Below are 23242 nucleotides of genomic sequence, written 5' to 3' on the forward strand. Positions count from 1 at the left end.
ATTATCCAGCTCTAGTCCTATAACCCAGACCCAGTCCTATTATCCAGCTCTAGCCCTATAACCCAGATCCAGTCCTAATATCCAGCTCTAGCCCTATAACCCAGATCCAGTCCTAATATCCAGCTCTAGCCCTATAACCAAGATCCAGTCCTGTTATCCAGCTACAGCCCTATAACCCAGATCCAGTCCTATTATCCAGCTCTAGCCCTAAAACCCAGATCCAGTCCTATTATCCAGCTCTAGCCCTATAACCAAGATCCAGTCCTATTATCCAGCTCTAGCCCTATAACCCAGATCCAGTCCTATTATCCAGCTCTAGCCCTATAACCCAGATCCAGTCCTATTATCCAGCTCTAGCCCTATAACCCAGATCCAGTCCTATTATCCAGCTCTAGTCCTATAACCCAGACCCAGTCCTATTATCCAGCTCTAGCCCTATAACCCAGACCCAGTCCTATTATCCAGCTCTATTTCCCAACGCTATACCCCAGGTCCAGTCCTATTATCCAGCTCCAGTCCTATACCCTAGCTCCGGTCCTATACCCCAACCCTATACCACAGCTCCAGTCCTATACCCCAACCCTATACCCCAGCTCCAGTCCTATACCCCAGCTCCAGTCCTATACCACAACCCTATACCCCAGCTCCAGTCCTATACCCCAACCCTATACCCCAGCTCCAGTCCTATACCTCAGTCCTATACCCCAACCCTATACCCCAGCTCAAGTCCTATACCCCAGTCCTATACCCTAACCCTATAACCCAGCTCCAGTCCTATACCTCAGTCCTATACCCCAAACATATACCCCAGCTCCAGTCCTATACCCCAACCCTATAACCCAGCTCCAGTCCTATACCTCAGTCCTATACCCCAAACATATACCCCAGCTCAAGTCCTATACCCAACTCCAGTCCTATACCCCAGTACTATACCCCAGCTCCAGTCCTATACCCCAGCTCCAGTCCTATACCCCAACCCTATACCCCAGCTTCAGTCAAATACCGCAGCTCCAGTCCTATACCCCAACCCTATACCCCAGCTCCAGTCCTATACCCCAACCCTATACCCCGGCTCCAGTCAAATACCGCAGCTCCAGTCCTATACCCCAACCCTATACCCCAGCTGCAGTCCTATACCCCAACCCTATACCCCAGCTCCAGTCAAATACCGCAGCTCCAGTCCTATACCCCAACCCTATACCCCAGCTCCAGTCCTATACCCCAACCCTATACCCCAACCCTATACCCCAGCTCCAGTCCTATATCCCAGGTCCAGTCCTATACCCCAACCCTATATGCCAGCTCCAGTCCTATATCCTAACCCTATACCCCAGCTCAAGTCCTATACCCCAGCTCCAGCCCTATACCCCAGCCCCAGTCCTATACCCCAGCTCCAGTCCTATATCCTAACCCTATACCCCAGCTCAAATCCTACACCCCATCTCCAGTCCTATATCCTAACCCTATACCCCAGCTCAAGTCCTACACCCCAGCTCCAGTCCTATATCCTAACCCTATACCCCAGTTCCAGTCCTATACCCCAGCCCCAGTCCTATATCCTAACCCTATACCCCAGCTCAAGTTCTATACCCCAGTCCTATACCCCAGCTCCAGTCCTATACCCCAGTCCTATACCCCAGTCCTATACTCCAGTCCTATACCCCAGTCCTATACCCAAATCAAAATCAAATCAAATCAAATTGTATTTGTCACATACACATGGTTAGCAGATGTTAATGCGAGTGTAGCGAAATGCTTGTGCTTCTAGTTCCGACAATGCAGTGATAACCAACAAGTAATCTAACTAACAATTCCAAAACTACTGTCTTATACACAGTGTAAGGGGATAAGGAACATGTACATAAGGATATATGAATGAGTGATGGTACAGAGCAGCATACAGTAGATGGTATCGAGTACAGTATATACATATGAGATGAGTGTGTAGACAAAGTAAACAAAGTGGCATAGTTAAAGTGGCTAGTGATACATGTGTTACATAAGGATGCAGTCGATGATGTAGAGTACAGTATATACATATGCATATGAGATGAATAATGTAGGGTAAGTAACATTATATAAGGTAGCATTGTTTAAAGTGGCTAGTGATATATTTACATCATTTCCCATCAATTCCCATTATTAAAATGGCTGGAGTTGGGTCAGTGTCAATGACAGTGTGTTGGCAGCAGCCACTCAGTGTTAGTGGTGGCTGTTTAACAGTCTGATGGCCTTGAGATAGAAGCTGTTTTTCAGTCTCTCGGTCCCAGCTTTGATGCACCTGTACTGACCTCGCCTTCTGGATGATAGCGGGGTGAACAGGCAGTGGTTCGGGTGGTTGATGTCCTTGATGATCTTTATGGCCTTCCTGTAACAACGGGTGGTGTAGGTGTCCTGGAGGGCAGGTAGTTTGCCCCCGGTGATGCGTTGTGCAGTCCTCACTACACTCTGGAGAGCCTTACGGTTGAGGGCGGAGCAGTTGCCGTACCAGGCGGTGATACAGCCCGCCAGGATGCTCTCGATTGTGCATCTGTAGAAGTTTGTGAGTGCTTTTGGTGACAAGCCAAATTTCTTCAGCCTCCTGAGGTTGAATAGGCGCTGCTGCGCCTTCTTCACGACGCTGTCAGTGTGAGTGGACCAATTCAGTTTGTCTGTGATGTGTATGCCGAGGAACTTAAAACTAGCTACCCTCTCCACTACTGTCCTATACCCCAGTCCTATACCCCAGCTCCAGTCCTATACCCCAGTCCTATACCCCAGTCCTATACCCCAGCTCCAGTCCTATACCCCAGCCCTATACCCCAGTCCTATACCCCAGTCCTATACCCCAGCCCTATACCCCAGTCCTATATCCCAGTCCTATACCCCAGCCCTATACCCCAGTCCTATACCCCAGCCCTATACCCCAGCTCCAGTCCTATACTCCAGTCCTATACCCCAGCCCCATACCCCAGTCCTATACCCCAGTCCTATACCCCAGCTCCAGTCCTATACCCCAGTCCTATACCCCAGTCCTATACTCCAGTCCTATACCCCAGTCCTATACCCCAGTCCTATACCCCAGTCCTATACCCCAGCCCCATACCCCAGTCCTATACCCCAGTCCTATTCCCCAGCTCCAGCCCTATACCCCAGTCCTATACCCCAGTCCTATACCCCAGTCCTATACCCCAGCTCCATAGAACAGTATGCTGTGCAGAGGAAGCAACAGATGTCTCTCTGAGCCTTTAATTCCACCAAGGCTCTGGAGGGGTGACTACACTGTCTGTTAATACATGCTAGCTGATAAAGAGGCTTATTGAAGCCATTCACACCACTCAGCTCTGAATACTCAGCCATGCTGCACTTCACCAGGGGTTTGGATTCTGCCCTTGGTCATACAAAGGGCTCTTCTCTCAGGAATCTGTTATGAATGTTATACTTCTATCAAACAACAGTCTCTTTGGATACATTGCGCAACAGTAGTTTGTAAAGAAGGAGTTTGTTTTGTCATATATGGGTCCTTGTTTGGACTAAAGCGATCAGGGAAACCAACGGATATCTCACCCACAACAGACTAACATGCCTCCAAAGAAAAAGGTAAAGTGTTTAGTGTGTGTGTGTGTGTGTGTGTGTGTGTGTGTGTGTGTGTGTGTGTGTGTGTGTGTGTGTGTGTGTGTGTGTGTGTGTGTGTGTGTGTGTGTGTGTGTGTGTGTGTGTGTGTGTGTGTGTGTGTGTGTGTGTGTGTGTGTGTGTGTGTGTGTGCACAGGGAAGAATAGGATAATGTACCATCTGTTGTGTTGACTGTTAATCCCTTCATCTCTGTGTGAGTCATTTCTGCATGGCTTCTCTGAAACAGACAGAGGGACTGGGTCTATCTGAAACACAGGGTTAGGGTTACTGGGAGGAGGACTGGTCTATCTGAAACACAGGGTTAGGATTACTGGGAGGACTGGGTCTATCTGAAACACAGGGTTAGGGGTTAGGGTTAGTATTGTATTGCAGTCTACAGTCTACTGTGTTACATTGCAATCTACAGGCCGGGAAACTGTGTTATATTACAGTCTACAGGCCAGTCTACTGTGTTGTATTACAGTCTACAGGCCAGTCTACTGTGTTGTATTACAGTCTACAGGCCAGTCTACTGTGTTACATTGCAGTCTACAGTGTTGTATTACAGTCTACAGGCCAGTCTACTGTGTTGTATTACAGTCTACAGGCCAGTCTACTGTGTTGTATTACAGTCTACAGGCCAGTCTACAGTGTTGTATTACAGTCTACAGGCCAGTCTAATGTGTGTATTACAGTCTACAGGCCAGTCTAATGTGTGTAGTGCAGTCGACCGGCCAGTCTAATGTGTGTATTGCAGTCTACCGGCCAGTCTAATGTGTGTATTGCAGTCTACCGGCCAGTCTAATGTGTGTAGTGCAGTCTACCGGCCAGTCTAATGTGTGTATTGCAGTCTACAGGCCAGTCTACTGTGTTCTATTACAGTCTACAGGCCAGTCTACAGTGTTGTATTACAGTCTACAGGCCAGTCTACAGTGTGTAGTGCAGTCTACAGGCCAGTCTACAGTGTTGTATTACAGTCTACAGGCCAGTCTAATGTGTGTATTACAGTCTACAGGCCAGTCTAATGTGTGTAGTGCAGTCGACCGGCCAGTCTAATGTGTGTATTGCAGTCTACCGGCCAGTCTAATGTGTGTAGTGCAGTCTACCGGCCAGTCTAATGTGTGTAGTGCAGTCTACCGGCCAGTCTAATGTGTGTATTGCAGTCTACAGGCCAGTCTACTGTGTTCTATTACAGTCTACAGGCCAGTCTACAGTGTTGTATTACAGTCTACAGGCCAGTCTAAAGTGTGTAGTGCAGTCTACAGGCCAGTCTACAGTGTTGTATTACAGTCTACAGGCCAGTCTAATGTGTGTATTACAGTCTACAGGCCAGTCTAATGTGTGTAGTGCAGTCTACTGGCCAGTCTAATGTGTGTATTGCAGTCTACCGGCCAGTCTAATGTGTGTATTGCAGTCTACAGGCCAGTCTAATGTGTGTATTGCAGTCTACTGGCCAGTCTAATGTGTGTATTGCAGTCTACCGGCCAGTCTAATGTATGTAGTGCAGTCTACTGGCCAGTCTATTGTGTGTATTGCAGTCTACTGGCCAGTCTAATGTGTGTATTGCAGTCTACCGGCCAGTCTAATGTGTGTAGTGCAGTCTACTGGCCAGTCTAATGTGTGTATTGCAGTCTACTGGCCAGTCTAATGTGTGTATTGCAGTCTACTGGCCAGTCTAATGTGTGTATTGCAGTCTACTGGCCAGTCTAATGTGTGTATTGCAGTCTACCGGCCAGTCTAATGTGTGTAGTGCAGTCTACTGGCCAGTCTAATGTGTGTATTGCAGTCTACTGGCCAGTCTAATGTGTGTATTGCAGCCTACTGGCCAGTCTAATGTCTGTATTGCAGTCTACTGGCCAGTCTAATGTGTGAAGTGCAGTCTACTGGCCAGTCTAATGTGTGTAGTGCGGTCTACAGGCCGGTCTATTGTGTTGTATACAGACTACTGTGTTCTATTGCAGGCTACAGGCCGATTCTATTAACCTGAATAGGGCAATCCTCTTAGCGGTTAGGGTTGACTGGGCTTTAGACAGAGATGACTCCTATTTTCTAGCAGAAATGGAGCAAGGTATCTAGAACATTCTAGCAGAAGAAAGGAAAGACAGGGAAGTGAAGAACAGTTATAACAGTAGTGCGAGAGAGGCAACAATAATGTCAACAATTGTAACGGTCGGATTAACATTGAGCTATGATGAAAAAGTGAATTTGAACAACTATGTATTCTAAATGGAAGATAGCAAACCTGCCCACTGCCTCAACACATAGGCTGGGATTCAATCAGGACTGCATTAGATTGCGTTATAGAGCGTTTGACAATTAAAATTAATTCCCAATTAATTCATAACCTGCTGAGTTTACCTTGAATGCGAATGAGCTAAACTTGCCTTTAAAACCTGAGCTGACAACAAGAGGTAGCATTTCCTTTAAACTTGCATTGTCTACAAGATGCGAACGTGCTAACCTTGCCTTTAAAAACTGCGCTGACAACAAGAGGTAGCATTAAACCTGCATTGTCTACAAGATGCGAATGAGCTAACCTTGCCTTTAAAACCTGAATTATCTACAAGAGGCAGCACTGCCTTTAAACCTGCATTGTCTACAAGTGGTAGTATTGCCATTAAACTTGCATTGTCTACAAGTGGTAGCATTGCCTTTAAACCTGCAGTCAACAAGTGATAACATTGCCTTTAAATCCTGCAGTGTCGACAAGAAGTAGCATTGCCTTTAACTTCTTATGGCCGGGGGCAGTATTGAGTAGCTTGGATGAATAAGGTGCCCAGAGTAAACTGCCTGCTCCTCAGTCCCAGTTTCTAATATATGCATATTATTAGTATATTTGGATAGAAAACACTGAATGATGTCTGTGAGTATAACAGAACTCATATGGCAGGCAGAAACCTGAGAAAATATCCTAACAGGAAGTGGGAAATCTGAGGCTTGTAGTTTTTTAAAACTTGCATTGTCTACAAGAGGTAGCATAGCCTTTAAAACCTGCAGTGTCTACAATAGGTAGCATTGCCTTTAAAACCTGCAGTGTCTACAATAGGTAGCATTGCCTTTAAAACCTGCAGTGTCTACAATAGGTAGCATTGCCTTTAAAACTTGCATTGTCTACAAGAGGTAGCATTGCCTTTAAGGGGGTTAGGGGGCAGTATTTTCATTTTTGGAAAAAAAACGTTCCCGTAGTAAACGGGATATTTTGTCAGGACAAGATGCTAGAATATGCATATAATTGACAGCTTAGGATGGAAAACACTCTAAAGTTTCAAAAACTGTACAAATATTGTCTGTGAGTATAACAGAACTGATGTTGCAGGCGAAAGCCTGAGAAAAATCCAATCTGGAAGTACCTCATGTTTTGAAAGCGCTGCGTTCCAATGCGTCCCTATTGAGCAGTGAATGTACCATCAACCAGATTTCTCTTTCTCCGTATTCCCGAAGGTGTCTACAGCATTGTGACGTGGTTTCACGCCTTTATGTTGAAGAAAACCCGTAGGCGGCTACATTGCGTAAGTGGTCACCTGATGCTCCCAGAGAGATTCTCGAGTAAAATACAGAGGTAGCCATTACTCCAATTGGTCCTCCTGAAAAACGAATTGTCCCGTTGGATATATTATCGAATAGATATTTGGAAAACACCTTGAGGATTGATTATAAACAATGTTTGCCATGTTTCTGTCGATATTATGGAGCTAATTTTGAATATATTTCGCCGTTTTCGTGACTGCAATTTCATGGCGATTTCACAGCCAAACGTGAAGAACAAACGGAGCTATTTCGCCTACAAAAATACTATTCTGGGAAGAAAGGAACATTTAATTAACATAAAATTAATTTGATTGCTTTTCTGATTTCCGTGACCAAGTTACCTGCTGCTAGCTGGACAAAATGCTATGCTATGCTATCGATAAACTTACACAAATGCTTGTCACACATGTACACATGGAATTTGCACTGAAGATGTGGTAGTGGTAGAGTATTTGCCTAAGGACACAATGTGTCGTGAAATTTGTGAATGTATTGTTAGGTTATTAGAATTGAAAATCTGAGATGACAGGGTGGTTAACAAAAGGCTAAGCTGTGTCTTAATATATTTCACTTGTGATTTTCATGAATAGGAATATTTTCTAGTAATATTTATGTCCGTTGCGTTATGCTAATTAGTGTCAGATGATGACAACGGTCCCGTTCACGGGATGGGGTGTCATTAGAAGTTAAAGCTTGCAGTGTCTACAATAGGTAGCATTGCCTTTAAAACCTGGAGTTTCTACAAGAGGTAACATTGCCTTTAAAACCTACATTATCTACAAGAGGTAGCACTGTCTAATTCTACATAATTCTCATCATTCAAAACTAAAGCGGCCCAAGTCTATTCTACATTACATCATCATTCCAAACTAAAATGGCCCAAGTCTATTCTACATTACATCATAATTCCAATTGAAAGCAGCCCAAGTCTAATTCTACATCATCATTCCAAACTAATGCGGCCCAAGTCTATTTCTACATTACATCATCATTCCAAACTAAAGTGGCCCAAGTCTAATTCTACATCACATCATCATTCCAAACTAAAGTGGCCCAAGTCTAATTCTGCATTACATCATCATTACAAACTAAAGTGGCCCAAGTCTAATTCTGCATTACATCATCATTACAAACTAAAGTGGCCCAAGTCTAATTCTACATCATCATTCCAAACTAAAGTGGCCCAAGTCTAATTCTACATTACATCATCATTACAAACTAAAGTGGCCCAAGTCTAATTCTACATCACATCATCATTCCAAACTAAAGTGGCCCAAGTCTAATTCTACATTACATCATCATTCCAAACTAAAGTGGCCCAAGTCTAATTCTACATCATCATTCCAAACTAAAGTGGCCCAAGTCTAATTCATCATTCCAAACTAAAGTGGCCCAAGTCTAATTCATCATTCCAAACTAAAGTGGCCCAAGTCTAATTCTACATCATCATTCCAAACTAAAGTGGCCCAAGTCTAATTCTACATCACATCATCATTCCAAACTAAAGTGGCCCAAGTCTAATTCTACATCATCATTCCAAACTAAAGTGGCCAAAGTCTAATTCTACATCATCATTCCAAACTAAAGTGGCCCAAGTCTAATTCTACATTACATCATCATTCCAAACTAAAGTGGCCCAAGTCTAATTCTACATTACATCATCATTCCAAACTAAAGTGGCTCAAGTATAATTCTACATCACATCATCATTCCAAACTAAAGTGGCCCAAGTCTAATTCTACATCATCATTCCAAACTAAAGTGGCCCAAGTCTAATTCTACATCATCATTCCAAACTAAAGTGGCCCAAGTCTAATTCTACATCATCATTCCAAACTAAAGTGGCCCAAGTCTAATTCTACATCATCATTCCAAACTAAAGTGGCCCAAGTCTAATTCTACATCACATCATCAATCCAAACTAAAGTGGCCCAAGTCTAATTCTACATTATATCATCATTCCAAACTAAAGTGGCCCAAGTCTAATTCTACATCATCATTCCAAACTAAAGTGGCCCAAGTCTAATTCTACATCATCATTCCAAACTAAAGTGGCCCAAGTCTAATTCTACATCATCATTCCAAACTAAAGTGGCCCAAGTCTAATTCTACATCATCATTCCAAACTAAAGTGGCCCAAGTCTAATTCTACATCATCATTCCAAACTAAAGTGGCCCAAGTCTAATTCTACATCATCATTCCAAACTAAAGTGGCCCAAGTCTAATTCTACATTACATCATCATTCCAAACTAAAGTGGCCCAAGTCTAATTCATCATTCCAAACTAAAGTGGCCCAAGTCTAATTCTACATCATCATTCCAAACTAAAGTGGCCCAAGTCTAATTCTACATCACATCATCATTCCAAACTAAAGTGGCCCAAGTCTAATTCTACATTACATCATCATTACAAACTAAAGTGGCCCAAGTCTAATTCTACATTACATCATCATTCCAAACTAAAGTGGCTCAAGTATAATTCTACATCACATCATCATTCCAAACTAAAGTGGCCCAAGTCTAATTCTACATCGTCATTCCAAACTAAAGTGGCCCAAGTCTAATTCTACATCATCATTCCAAACTAAAGTGGCCCAAGTCTAATTCATCATTCCAAACTAAAGTGGCCCAAGTCTAATTCATCATTCCAAACTAAAGTGGCCCAAGTCTAATTCTACATCATCATTCCAAACTAAAGTGGCCCAAGTCTAATTCTACATCACATCATCATTCCAAACTAAAGTGGCCCAAGTCTAATTCTACATCATCATTCCAAACTAAAGTGGCCCAAGTCTAATTCTACATCATCATTCCAAACTAAAGTGGCCCAAGTCTAATTCTACATTACATCATCATTCCAAACTAAAGTGGCTCAAGTATAATTCTACATCACATCATCATTCCAAACTAAAGTGGCCCAAGTCTAATTCTACATCATCATTCCAAACTAAAGTGGCCCAAGTCTAATTCTACATCATCATTCCAAACTAAAGTGGCCCAAGTCTAATTCTACATCATCATTCCAAACTAAAGTGGCCCAAGTCTAATTCTACATCATCATTCCAAACTAAAGTGGCCCAAGTCTAATTCTACATCACATCATCATTACAAACTAAAGTGGCCCAAGTCTAATTCTACATCACATCATCAATCCAAACTAAAGTGGCCCAAGTCTAATTCTACATTACATCATCATTCCAAACTAAAGTGGCCCAAATCTAATTCTACATCATCATTCCAAACTAAAGTGGCCCAAGTCTAATTCTACATCATCATTCCAAACTAAAGTGGCCCAAGTCTAATTCTACATCATCATTCCAAACTAAAGTGGCCCAAGTCTAATTCTACATCATCATTCCAAACTAAAGTGGCCCAAGTCTAATTCTACATCATCATTCCAAACTAAAGTGGCCCAAGTCTAATTCTACATCATCATTCCAAACTAAAGTGGCCCAAGTCTAATTCTACATTACATCATCATTCCAAACTAAAGTGGCCCAAGTCTAATTCATCATTCCAAACTAAAGTGGCCCAAGTCTAATTCTACATCATCATTCCAAACTAAAGTGGCCCAAGTCTAATTCTACATCACATCATCATTCCAAACTAAAGTGGCTCAAGTATAATTCTACATCACATCATCATTCCAAACTAAAGTGGCCCAAGTCTAATTCTACATCGTCATTCCAAACTAAAGTGGCCCAAGTCTAATTCTACATCATCATTCCAAACTAAAGTGGCCCAAGTCTAATTCTACATCATCATTCCAAACTAAAGTGGCCCAAGTCTAATTCTAAATCATCATTCCAAACTAAAGTGGCCCAAGTCTAATTCTACATTATATCATCATTCCAAACTAAAGTGGCCCAAGTCTAATTCTACATCACATCATCATTCCAAACTAAAGTGGCCCAAGTCTAATTCTACATTACATCATCATTCCAAACTAAAGTTGCCCAAGTCTAATTCTACATCATCATTCCAAACTAAAGTGGCCCAAGTCTAATTCTACATCATCATTCCAAACTAAAGTGGCCCAAGTCTAATTCTACATCATCATTCCAAACTAAAGTGGCCCAAGTCTAATTCTACATCATCATTCCAAACTAAAGTGGCCCAAGTCTAATTCTACATCACATTATCATTCCAAACTAAAGTGGCCCAAGTCTAATTCTACATCATCATTCCAAACTAAAGTGGCCCAAGTCTAATTCTACATCACATCATCATTCCAAACTAAAGTGGCCCAAGTCTAATTCTACATCACATCATCATTCCAAACTAAAGTGGCCCAAGTCTAATTCTACATTACATCATCATTCCAAACTAAAGTGGCCCAAGTCTAATTCTACATCACATCATCATTCCAAACTAAAGTGGCCCAAGTCTAATTCTACATCACATCATCATTCCAAACTAAAGTGGCCCAAGTCTAATTCTACATTACATCATCATTAGAAACTAAAGTGGCCCAAGTCTAATTCTACATCATCATTCCAAACTAAAGTGGCCCAAGTCTAATTCTACATCACATCATCATTCCAAACTAAAGTGGCCCAAGTCTAATTCTACATCACATCATCATTCCAAACTAAAGTGGTCCAAGTCTAATTCTACATCACATCATCATTCCAAACTAAAGTGGCCCAAGTCTAATTCTACATTACATCATCATTAGAAACTAAAGTGGCCCAAGTCTAATTCTACATCATCATTCCAAACTAAAGTGGCCCAAGTCTAATTCTACATTACATCATCATTCCAAACTAAAGTGGCCCAAGTCTAATTCTACATCATCATTCCAAACTAATGCGGCCCAAATCTATTCTACATTACATCATGGCATAGCAGTTCAGACATCTTTTGTCTTCGTCTTGTCGTGTCCTGTATATATATATATATTTACAACTTTTTTTTCACATACATTTTATTTTTATTTTCCATCAATTCATCTTCAAAACACTCTCCTGCAACCCGCCTCACCAATTTATATTTATAAATAAGTATTATTTACCTCAAATCTGCAATCCTCCAAGAAGCTAGCCAGAAGCTAGCCAGAAACTCCAAGAAGCTAGCCAGAAACTAACCAGAAGCTAGCCAGGAGCTAGCTAGAAGCTAATCAGAAGCTAGTTCAGAAGCTAGTTAGCTTCTTTACTGGCAAATAGTTAGTATTCAGCTAACCACGGTTTGTGGTCATCAGCTATCCTTTAGTTCGAAAATCTATCGCCAGTTTTGTAGGGCGCAGCGAGGCTCGGAACGGAACATACCGGACCAATTTTTCTCTCCATGTCCTTGAATTTCAACTGCTCTCTGGACATTCATACCCAGATCTCACAGCTAGCCAGCTGCTATCCGTGTGTCTATCTGCTCTTGTCGATTCCGGAGCAAACATCAATTACTCCGGAGCTAGCCAGCTCCGTCAATCACTCCTGAGCTCCGTCAATCACTCCTGGGCTGCAGTCACCTATCCGGACCCGTTTTTACTGCCTACGCGGAGCCCCACCGGGCCTTCACAACTGGACTGCCGACGTTATCTACCCGAAGGAGATCCGGCTGGCTCCTCCGTCGCGACGTTACCTGAACGCCCATCTGCGGCCTGCTAACCGTTAGCTGTCTTACCGGCTGCTCTCAGAATAGACAATCGGACAATTTATTTATTTTTATTATTATTATGTTTCTTCTTGGGCCTCTATAACTATATCTATTGTTTTTATTTTTGTTGTTGTGTGATTTGGACTAATCCCCTCTACCACACGGAACCCCACTAATCTACTGACGGAACGCAAGAGGTGGTTAACAACAGACCTCCATCCTATGCTAGCTTGCTATCGATGTCCTGGCTAGCTATCTAAATCGCCGTGACCCCCAAAACAACCACTCCACTCACTGGACTCTTTTGATCACTCGACTAAGGATACCTCTCCTTAATGTCAATATGTCTTGTCCATTGCTGTTCTGGTTAGTGTTTATTGGCTTATTTCACTGTAGAACCTCTAGTCCTGCTCACTATACCTTATCCAATTTATTAGTTCCACCACTCACACATGCAATGACATCTCCTGGTTTCAATGATGTTTCTAGAGACAATATCTCTCTCTTCATCACTCAATACCTAGGTTTACCTCCACTGTATTCACATCCTACCATACCTTTGTCTGTACATTATACCTTGATGCTATTTTATCGACCCCAGAAACCTCCTTTTACTCTCTGTTCCAGACGTTCTAGACGACCAATTCTTATTGTATTTAGCCGTACCCTTATTCTTCTCCTCCTATGTTCCTCTGGCGATGTAGTGGTGAATCCAGGCCCTGCAGTGCCTAGCTCCACTCCTATTCCCCAGGCGCTCTCTTTTGATTACTTCTGTAACCGTAATAGCCTTGGTTTCATGCATGTTAACGTTAGAAGCCTCCTCCCTAAGTTTGTTCTATTCACTGCTTTAGCACACTCTGCCAACCCGGATGTTCTAGCTGTGTCTGAATCCTGGCTTAGGAAGACCACCAAAAACTCTGAAATTTTAATTCCAAATGACAACATTTCCGACAAGATAGAACTGCCAAAGGGGGTGGTGTTGCAATCTACTGCAAAGATAGCCTGCAGAGTTCTGTCCTACTATCCAGGTCTGTACCCAAACAATTTGAACTTCTACTTTTAAAAATCCACCTCTCTAAATACAAGTCTCTCAACGTTGCCGCCTGCTATAGACCACCCTCTGCCCCCAGCTGTGCTCTGGACACCATATGTGAACTGATTGCCCCCCATCTATCTTCAGAGCTCATGCTGCTAGGCGACCTAAACTGGAACATGCTTAACACCCCAGCCATCCTACAATCTAAACTTGATGCCCTCAATCTCACTCAAATTATCAATGAACCTACCAGGTACCCCCCGAAAGCCTTAAACACGGGCACCCTCATAGATATCATCCTAACCAACTTCCCCTCTAAATACACCTCTGCTGTCTTCAACCAAGATCTCAGCGATCACTGCCTCATTGCCTGCATCCGTAATGGGTCAGCGGTCAAACGACCTCCACTCATCACTGTAAAACGCTCCCTGAAACACTTCAGCGAGCAGGCCTTTCTAATCGACCTGGCCGGGGTATCCTGGAAGGATATTGATCTCATCCCGTCAGTAGAGGATGCCTGGATATTTTTTTAAAATGCCTTCCTAACCATCTTAAATAAACATGCCCCATTCAAGAAATTTAGAACCAGGAACAGATATAGCCCTTGGTTCTCCCCAGACCTGACTGCCCTTAACCAACACAAAAACATCCTATGGCGTTCTGCATTAGCATCGAACAGTCCCCGTAATATGCAGCTGTTCAGGGAAGCTAGAAACCGCTATACACAGGCAGTTAGAAAAGCCAAGGCTAGCTTTTTCAAGCAGAAATTTGCTTCCTGCAACACTAACTCAAAAAAGTTCTGGGACACTGTAAAGTCCATGGAGAATAAGAACACCTCCTCCCAGCTGCCCGCTGCACTGAAGATAGGAAACACTGTCACCACTGATAAATCCACCATAATTGAGAATTTCAATAAGCATTTTTCTACGGCTGGCCATGCTTTCCACCTGGCTACTCCTACCACGGTCAACAGCACTGCACCCCCAACAGTAACTCGCCCAAGCCTTCCCCATTTCTCCTTCTCCCAAATCCATTCAGCTGATGTTCTGAAAGAGCTGAAACATCTAGACCCCTACAAATCAGCCGGGCTAGACAATCTGGACCCTTTCTTTCTAAAATTATCTGCCGAAATTGTTGCCACCCCTATTACTAGCCTGTTCAACCTCTCGTTCGTGTCGTCTGAGATTCCCAAAGACTGGAAAGCACCTGCGGTCATCCCCCTCTTCAAAGGGGGGGACACTCTTGACCCAAACTGCTACAGACCTATATCTATCCTACCATGCCTTTCTAAGGTCTTCGAAAGCCAAGTCAACAAACAGATTACCGACCATTTCGAATCTCACCATACCTTCTCTGCTATGCAATCTGGTTTCAGAGCTGGTCATGGGTGCACCTCAGTCACGCTCAAGGTCCTAAATGATATCTTAACCGCCATCGATAAGAAACATTACTGTGCAGCCGTATTCATTGATCTGGCCAAGGCTTTCGACTCTGTCAACCACCACATCCTCATCGGCAGACTCGACAGCCTTGGTTTCTCAAATGATTGCCTCGCCTGGTTCACCAACTACTTCTCTGATAGAGTTCAGAGTGTCAAATCGGAGGGTCTGCTGTCCAGACCTCTGGCAGTCTCTATGGGGGTGCCACAGGGTTCAATTCTTGGACCGACTCTCTTCTCTGTATACATCAATGAGGTCGCTCTTGCTGTTGGTGAGTCCCTGATCCACCTCTACGCAGACGACACCATTCTGTATACTTCCGGCCCTTCTTTGGACACTGTGTTAACAACCCTCCAGGCAAGCTTCAATACCATACAACTCTCCTTCCGTGGCCTCCAATTGCTCTTAAATACAAGTAAAACTAAATGCATGCTCTTCAACCGATCGCTACCTGCACCTACCCGCCTGTCCAACATCACTACTCTGGACGGCTCTGACTTAGAATACGTGGACAACTACAAATACTTAGGTGTCTGGTTAGACTGTAAACTCTCCTTCCAGACCAATATCTAACATCTCCAATCCAAAGTTAAATCTAGAATTGGCTTCCTATTTCGCAACAAAGCATCCTTCACTCATGCTGCCAAACATACCCTTGTAAAACTGACCATCCTACCAATCCTCGACTTTGGCGATGTCATTTACAAAATAGCCTCCAATACCCTGCTCAACAAATTGGATGCAGTCTATCACAGTGCAATCCGTTTTGTCACCAAAGCCCCATATACTACCCACCATTGCGACCTGTACGCTCTCGTTGGCTGGCCCTCGCTTCATACTCGTCGTCAAACCCACTGGCTCCATGTCATCTACAAGACCCTGCTAGGTAAAGTCCCCCCTTATCTCAGCTCGCTGGTCACCATAGCATCTCCCACCTGTAGCACAAGCTCCAGCAGGTATATCTCTCTAGTCACCCCCAAAACCAATTCTTTCTTTGGCCGCCTCTCCTTCCAGTTCTCTGCTGCCAATGACTACAAAAATCTCTGAAACTGGAAACACTTATCTCCCTCACTAGCTTTAAGCACCAACTGTCAGAGCATCTTACAGATTACTGCACCTGTACATAGCCCACCTATAATTTAGCCCAAACAACTACCTCTTTCCCAACTGTATTTAATTTATTTATTTATTTTGCTCCTTTGCACCCCATTATTTTTATTTCTAATTTGCACATTCTTCCATTGCAAAACTACCATTCCAGTGTTTTACTTGCTATATTGTATTTAATTTGCCACCATGGCCTTTTTGCCTTTACCTCCCTTCTCACCTAATTTGCTCACATTGTATATAGACTTGTTTATACTGTATTATTGACTGTCTGTTTGTTTTACTCCATGTGTAACTCTGTGTTGTTGTATGTGTCGAACTGCTTTGCTTTATCTTGGCCAGGTCTCAATTGTAAATGAGAACTTGTTCTCAACTTGCCTACCTGGTTAAATAAAGGTGAAATAAAAATAAATCAAATGAAAAGTCTATTCTACATTACATCATCATTCCAAACTAATGCGGCCCAAGTCTAATTCTACATCACATCATCATTACAAACTAAAGTGGCCCAAGTCTAATTCTACATCATCATTCCAAACTAAAGTGGCCCAAGTCTAATTCTACATCATCATTCCAAACTAAAGTGGCCCAAGTCTAATTCTACATCATCATTCCAAACTAAAGTGGCCCAAGTCTAATTCTACATCACATCATCATTCCAAACTAAAGTGGCCCAAGTCTAATTCTACATCACATCATCATTCCAAACTAAAGTGGCCCAAGTCTAATTCTACATTACATCATCATTCCAAACTAAAGTGGCCCAAGTCTAATTCTACATCACATCATCATTCCAAACTAAAGTGGCCCAAGTCTAATTCTACATTACATCATCATTACAAACTAAAGTGGCCCAAGTCTAATTCTACATCACATCATCATTACGAACTAATCCGTCCCAAGTCTAATTCTAAGCCAAATTATCATTACAAACTAAAGAGGCCCAAGCTTAATTCTACATCACCATTACAATTTAGAGGCCCAAATGGAATTCTATGTAATTCATTACAAACTAAGGTGGCCCAAGTCTAATTCTACACCATCATTACAAACTAAAGAGGCCCAATTCTAATTCTGCATCACATCATATTTACAAACTAAAGGGGCCCAAGTCTAATTCTACATCAACTCATCATTACAAACTAAAGTGGCCCAAGTCTAATTCTACATTACATCATCATTACAAACTAAAGAGGCCCAATTCTAATTCTGCATCACATCATATTTACAAACTAAAGTGGCCCAAGTCTAATTCTACATTACATCATCATTCCAAACTAAAGTGGCCCAAGTCTAATTCTACATTACATCATCATTCCAAACTAAAGTGGCCCAAGTCTAATTCTACATCATCATTCCAAACTAAAGTGGCCCAAGTCTAATTCTACATCACATCATCATTCCAAACTAAAGTGGCCCAAGTCTAATTCTACATCACATCATCATTACAAACTAAAGAGGCCCAAGTCTAATTATACATCAACTCATCATTACGAACTAAAGTGGCCCAAGTCTAATTCTACATTACATCATCATTACAAACTAAAGTGGCCCAAGTCTAATTCTACATTACATCATCATTACAAACTAAAGTGGCCCAAGTCTAATTCTACATTACATCATCATTACAAACTAAAGTGGCCCAAGTCTAATTCTACATTACATCATCATTACAAACTAAAGTGGCCCAAGTCTAATTCTACATTACATCATCATTACAAACTAAAGTGGCCCAAGTCTAATTCTACATTACATCATCATTCCAAACTAAAGTGGCCCAAGTCTAATTCTACATTACATCATCATTACAAACTAAAGTGGCCCAAGTCTAATTCTACATTACATCATCATTACAAACTAAAGTGGCCCAAGTCTAATTCTACATTACATCATCATTCCAAACTAAAGTGGCCCAAGTCTAATTCTACATTACATCATCATTACAAACTAAAGTGGCCCAAGTCTAATTCTACATTACATCATCATTCCAAACTAAAGTGGCCCAAGTCTAATTCTACATTACATCATCATTCCAAACTAAAGTGGCCCAAGTCTAATTCTACATTACATCATCATTCCAAACTAAAGTGGCCCAAGTCTAATTCTACATTACATCATCATTCCAAACTAAAGTGGCCCAAGTCTAATTCTACATCACATCATCATTACAAACTAAAGTAGCCCAAGTCTAATTCTACATTACATCATCATTCCAAACTAAAGTGGCCCAAGTCTAATTCTACATCACATCATCATTACAAACTAAAGTAGCCCAAGTCTAATTCTACATTACATCATCATTACAAACTAAAGTGGCCCAAGTCTAATTCTACATCACATCATCATTACAAACTAAAGTGGCCCAAGTCTAATTCTACATCACATCATCATTACAAACTAAAGTGGCCCAAGTCTAATTCTACATTACATCATCATTACAAACTAAAGTGGCCCAAGTCTAATTCTACATTACATCATCATTACAAACTAAAGTGGCCCAAGTCTAATTCTACATTACATCATCATTACAAACTAAAGTGGCCCAAGTCTAATTCTACATTACATCATCATTCCAAACTAAAGTAGCCCAAGTCTAATTCTACATTACATCATCATTCCAAACTAAAGTGGCCCAAGTCTAATTCTACATTACATCATCATTCCAAACTAAAGTGGCCCAAGTCTAATTCTACATTACATCATCATTCCAAACTAAAGTGGCCCAAGTCTAATTCTACATTTGTATTTGTATTTTTTTTGGATCCCCATTACTCTACCTGGGGTCCAGCAAAATTAAGGCAGTTTATACAACTCTAAAAACATAACAATACATTCACAAATTTCACGACACATTGTGTCCTTAGGCAAATACTCTACCACTACCACATCTACAGTGCAAATTCCATGTGTACATGTGTGTATAGTGCGCATGTTATCATGTGGGCATGCATGCGTCTGTGCCTATGATTGTGTTACTTCACAGTCCCCTCTGTTCCATAAGATGTATTTTTATCTGCTTTTTAAATCTGATTCTACTGCTGCATCAGTTACCTGATGTGGAATTGAGTTCCATGTAGTCATGGTTCTATGTAGTACTGTGCGCCTCCCATAGTCTGTTCTGGACTTGGGGACTGTGAAGAGACCTCTGGTGACATGTCTTGTGGGGTATGCATGGGTGTCCGAGCTGTGTGTTAGTAGTTTAAACAGACCTCTGGTGGCATGTCTTGTGGGGTATGTATGGGTGTCCGAGCTGTGTGTTAGTAGTTTAAACAGACCTCTGGTGGCATGTCTTGTGGGGTATGTATGGGTGTCCGAGCTGTGTGTTAGTAGTTTAAACAGACCTCTGGTGGCATGTCTTGTGGGGTATGTATGGGTGTCTGAGCTGTGTGCTAGCAGTTTAAACAGACCTCTGGTGGCATGTCTTGTGGGGTATGTATGGGTGTCCGAGCTGTGTGTTAGTAGTTTAAACAGACCTCTGGTGGCATGTCTTGTGGGGTATGCATGGATGTCCGAGCTGTGTGTAAGTAGTTTAAACAGACCTCTGGTGGCATGTCTTGTGGGGTATGTATGGGTGTCTGAGCTGTGTGCTAGCAGTTTAAACAGACCTCTGGTGGCATGTCTTGTGGGGTATGTATGGGTGTCCGAGCTGTGTGTTAGTAGTTTAAACAGACCTCTGGTGGCATGTCTTGTGGGGTATGTATGGGTGTCCGAGCTGTGTGCTAGCAGTTTAAACAGACCTCTGGTGGCATGTCTTGTGGGGTATGTATGGGTGTCCGAGCTGTGTGTTAGTAGTTTAAACAGACCTCTGGTGGCATGTCTTGTGGGGTATGTATGGGTGTCTGAGCTGTGTGCTAGTAGTTTAAACAGACCTCTGGTGGCATGTCTTGTGGGGTATGTATGGGTGTCTGAGCTGTGTGTTAGTAGTTTAAACAGACCTCTGGTGGCATGTCTTGTGGGGTATGTATGGGTGTCTGAGCTGTGTGTTAGTAGTTTAAACAGACCTCTGGTGGCATGTCTTGTGGGGTATGTATGGGTGTCCGAGCTGTGTGCTAGTAGTTTAAACAGACCTCTGGTGGCATGTCTTGTGGGGTATGTATGGATGTCCGAGCTGTGTGCCAGCAGTTCAAACAGACAACTTGGTGCATTCAACATGTCAATACCTCTCATAAATACAAGTAGTGATGAAGTCAATCTCTCCTCCACTTTGAGCCAAGAGAGATTGACATGCATATTATTCATATTAGCTCTCTGTATATTCAAGGGCCAGCCGTGCTGCCCTGTTCTGAGCCAATTGCAACTTTCCTAAGTCCTTTTTTTGTGGCACCTGACCACACGACAAACAGTAGTCCAGGTGCTACAAAACTTGGACCTGTAGGATCTGCCTTGTTGATAGTGTTGTTAAGAAGGTAGAAACTAGAACCTGTAGGGTCTGCCTTGTTGATGGTGTTGTTAAGAAGGTAGAAACTAGAACCTGTAGGATCTGCCTTGTTGATAGTGTTGTTAAGAAGGTAGAGCAGCGCTTTATTATTGATTTACTTCTCCCCATCTTAGCTACTGTTGTATCAATATGTTTTGACCATGACAGTTTAGAGTCCAGGGTTACTCCAAGCAGTTTAGTCATTTCAACTTGCTCAATTTCCACATTATTTATTACAACATTTAGTTGAGGTTTAGGGTTTAGTGAGTGTTTTGTTCCAAATATAATGCTTTTAGTTTTTGATATTTAGGACTAACTTATTCCTTGCCATCCACTCTGAAACTAACTGCAGCTCTTTGATAAATGTTGCAGTCATTTCAGTCGCTGTAGTAGCTGACATGTATAGAGTTGATTCATCCGCATACATAGAAACCTTACTCAAAGCCAGAGGCATGTCATTATTAGTTTGAAAAAAGTAATGGGCCTAGACAGCTTCCCTGGGGAATTCCTGATTCTTCCTGGATTATGTTGGAAAGGCTTCCATTAAAGAACACCCTCTAAGTTCTGTTAGGCAGGAAACTCTTTATCCACAATATAAATCACAGAATCATTACAAACTAAAGCAGCCCAAGTCAAAATTACATTATCATTACAAACTAAAAAAGGACCATTCTAATTCTACATCACATCATCAATACAAACTAAGGCGGCCCAAGTCTAATTCTAAATCACCATTACAAACTAACTCGATCCAAGTCTAAATCTACATCACCATTACACATTAAAGAGGCCCAAGTCTAATTCTACATTACATCATCATTACAAACAGAGGCAGATCAAATCTAATTCTACATAAGCATTACAAACTAATGTTGACAAAGTCTAATTCTACATCACCATTACGAACTAATCCGTCCCAAGCCTAATTCTAAGCCAAATTATCATTACAAACTAGAGGCCCAAGCTTAATTCTACATCACCATTACAATTTAGAGGCCCAAATGGAATTCTATGTAATTCATTACAAACTAAGGTGGCCCAAGTCTAATTCTACACCATCATTACAAACTAAAGAGGCCCAATTCTAATTCTGCATCACATCATATTTACAAACTAAAGGGGCCCAAGTCTAATTCTACATCAACTCATCATTACAAACTACAGCATCCCAAGTCTAATTCTGACTCCCTTTCTCTCTCCAGACCCTGAGGGACGTAGATGGTCATGAGGAGCGGAATGCTCAGGTCCAGTTGGAGAAGGCCAAGGTACGCCCCCAATCTAACTACCTCGATTCCTTGTTTCCTATCTCCTTCCTTAATTGGTTTCAGAGCATTTCATGTTATTATGTACATAAATCTGAGACACTAAATCTGGTATTCTATGTATTAATTTGTGGATGTCCATTATCCATTTCGTATGATATGTTGAGAATTGCAAAACCTACAGTATGTTACGTATTTTCAAAATGTTTGCTATGTTTTGAATTACAATTTGTTTAGTCTAACGTTAGCTAGATGGTTAATGTTAGCTAGCTGGCTAATGTTAGCTTGGCTAGGAGGTAAGTTTACGTTTAGGAGTTAGGTTAAAGGGTTAAGGTTAGGGGAAGGGTTAGCTAAAAGGTTTAAGGTCTGTGTTAGGGGAAGGGTTAGCTAACATGCTAAGTACTTGGAAAGTAGCTGAAAATGTATAACTAGTTGAACAGTTATTAGCTAAATGAGCTAAAATGCTCAAGTTTTCCATGATGAAATTCAAATACACAATCTTTGGGTTGCTAGATGTTCACCTTATTCGCCCACCCATCCAACCTGACCAACCACCATTCTTTCCCTTTTTTATTAATAAAGTTACATCTTATGTAACCATATCAAACATAACATATCATACTAATTTGAATATACCTGATTTACATTTGATTATCTTACGTCTACTCAGAGACCAGGCTGCCTCCCCATCTCTTCTCTATGTTACCAGTACAAGTCTGTTGTCTTCCCTCTTACCAGTACAGGTCTGTTGTCTTCTCTGTTACCAGGACGAGTTTGTTGTCTTTTCTGTGTTCCCGGTGCACTTCTGTTGTCTTCCCTGTTTAACCAGTACGCCTATTGTCTTCCCTGTTTAACCAGTACACCTATTGTCTTCTCTGTTTAACCAGTACGACTATTGTCTTCTCTGTTTAACCAGTACGCCTATTGTCTTCTCTGTTTAACCAGTACGCCTATTGTCTTCTCTGTTTAACCAGTACGCCTATTGTCTTCCCTGTTTAAACAGTACGCCTATTGTCTTCTCTGTTTAACCAGTACGCCTATTGTCTTCTCTGTTTAACCAGTACGCCTATTGTCTTCTCTGTTTAACCAGTACGCCTATTGTCTTCCCTGTTTAACCAGTTCAAGCCTGTTGTCTTCTCTGTTTAACCAGTACTGCCTATTGTCTTCTCTGTTTAACCAGTACGCCTATTGTCTTCCCTGTTTAACCAGTACGCCTATTGTCTTCTCTGTTTAACCAGTACGCCTATTGTCTTCTCTGTTTAACCAGA

The 23242-nt window shown here is 42.0% G+C and overlaps 1 protein-coding gene across 7 annotated transcripts in view; it reads left to right on the top strand.

The window, feature by feature from the left end:
• The first annotated feature begins 3324 nt into the window (after positions 1–3324).
• The window catches only part of cacnb2b (calcium channel, voltage-dependent, beta 2b), a 140718-nt gene continuing 120800 nt past the window's right edge, over positions 3325–23242 (top strand). For all 7 annotated transcript variants that reach the window (XM_046348235.1, XM_046348234.1, XM_046348237.1 and 4 more), the window contains exons 1-2: positions 3325–3579; positions 21915–21977. In XM_046348235.1, the coding sequence (XP_046204191.1) occupies positions 3562–3579; positions 21915–21977 (81 nt within the window). In that variant the 5' untranslated portion in view covers positions 3325–3561. The remainder of the gene's footprint in view (positions 3580–21914; positions 21978–23242) is intronic.

Source organism: Oncorhynchus gorbuscha, linkage group LG04, assembly GCF_021184085.1.
Source record: "Oncorhynchus gorbuscha isolate QuinsamMale2020 ecotype Even-year linkage group LG04, OgorEven_v1.0, whole genome shotgun sequence".
In the NCBI taxonomy this organism is placed as follows: domain Eukaryota; kingdom Metazoa; phylum Chordata; class Actinopteri; order Salmoniformes; family Salmonidae; genus Oncorhynchus; species Oncorhynchus gorbuscha.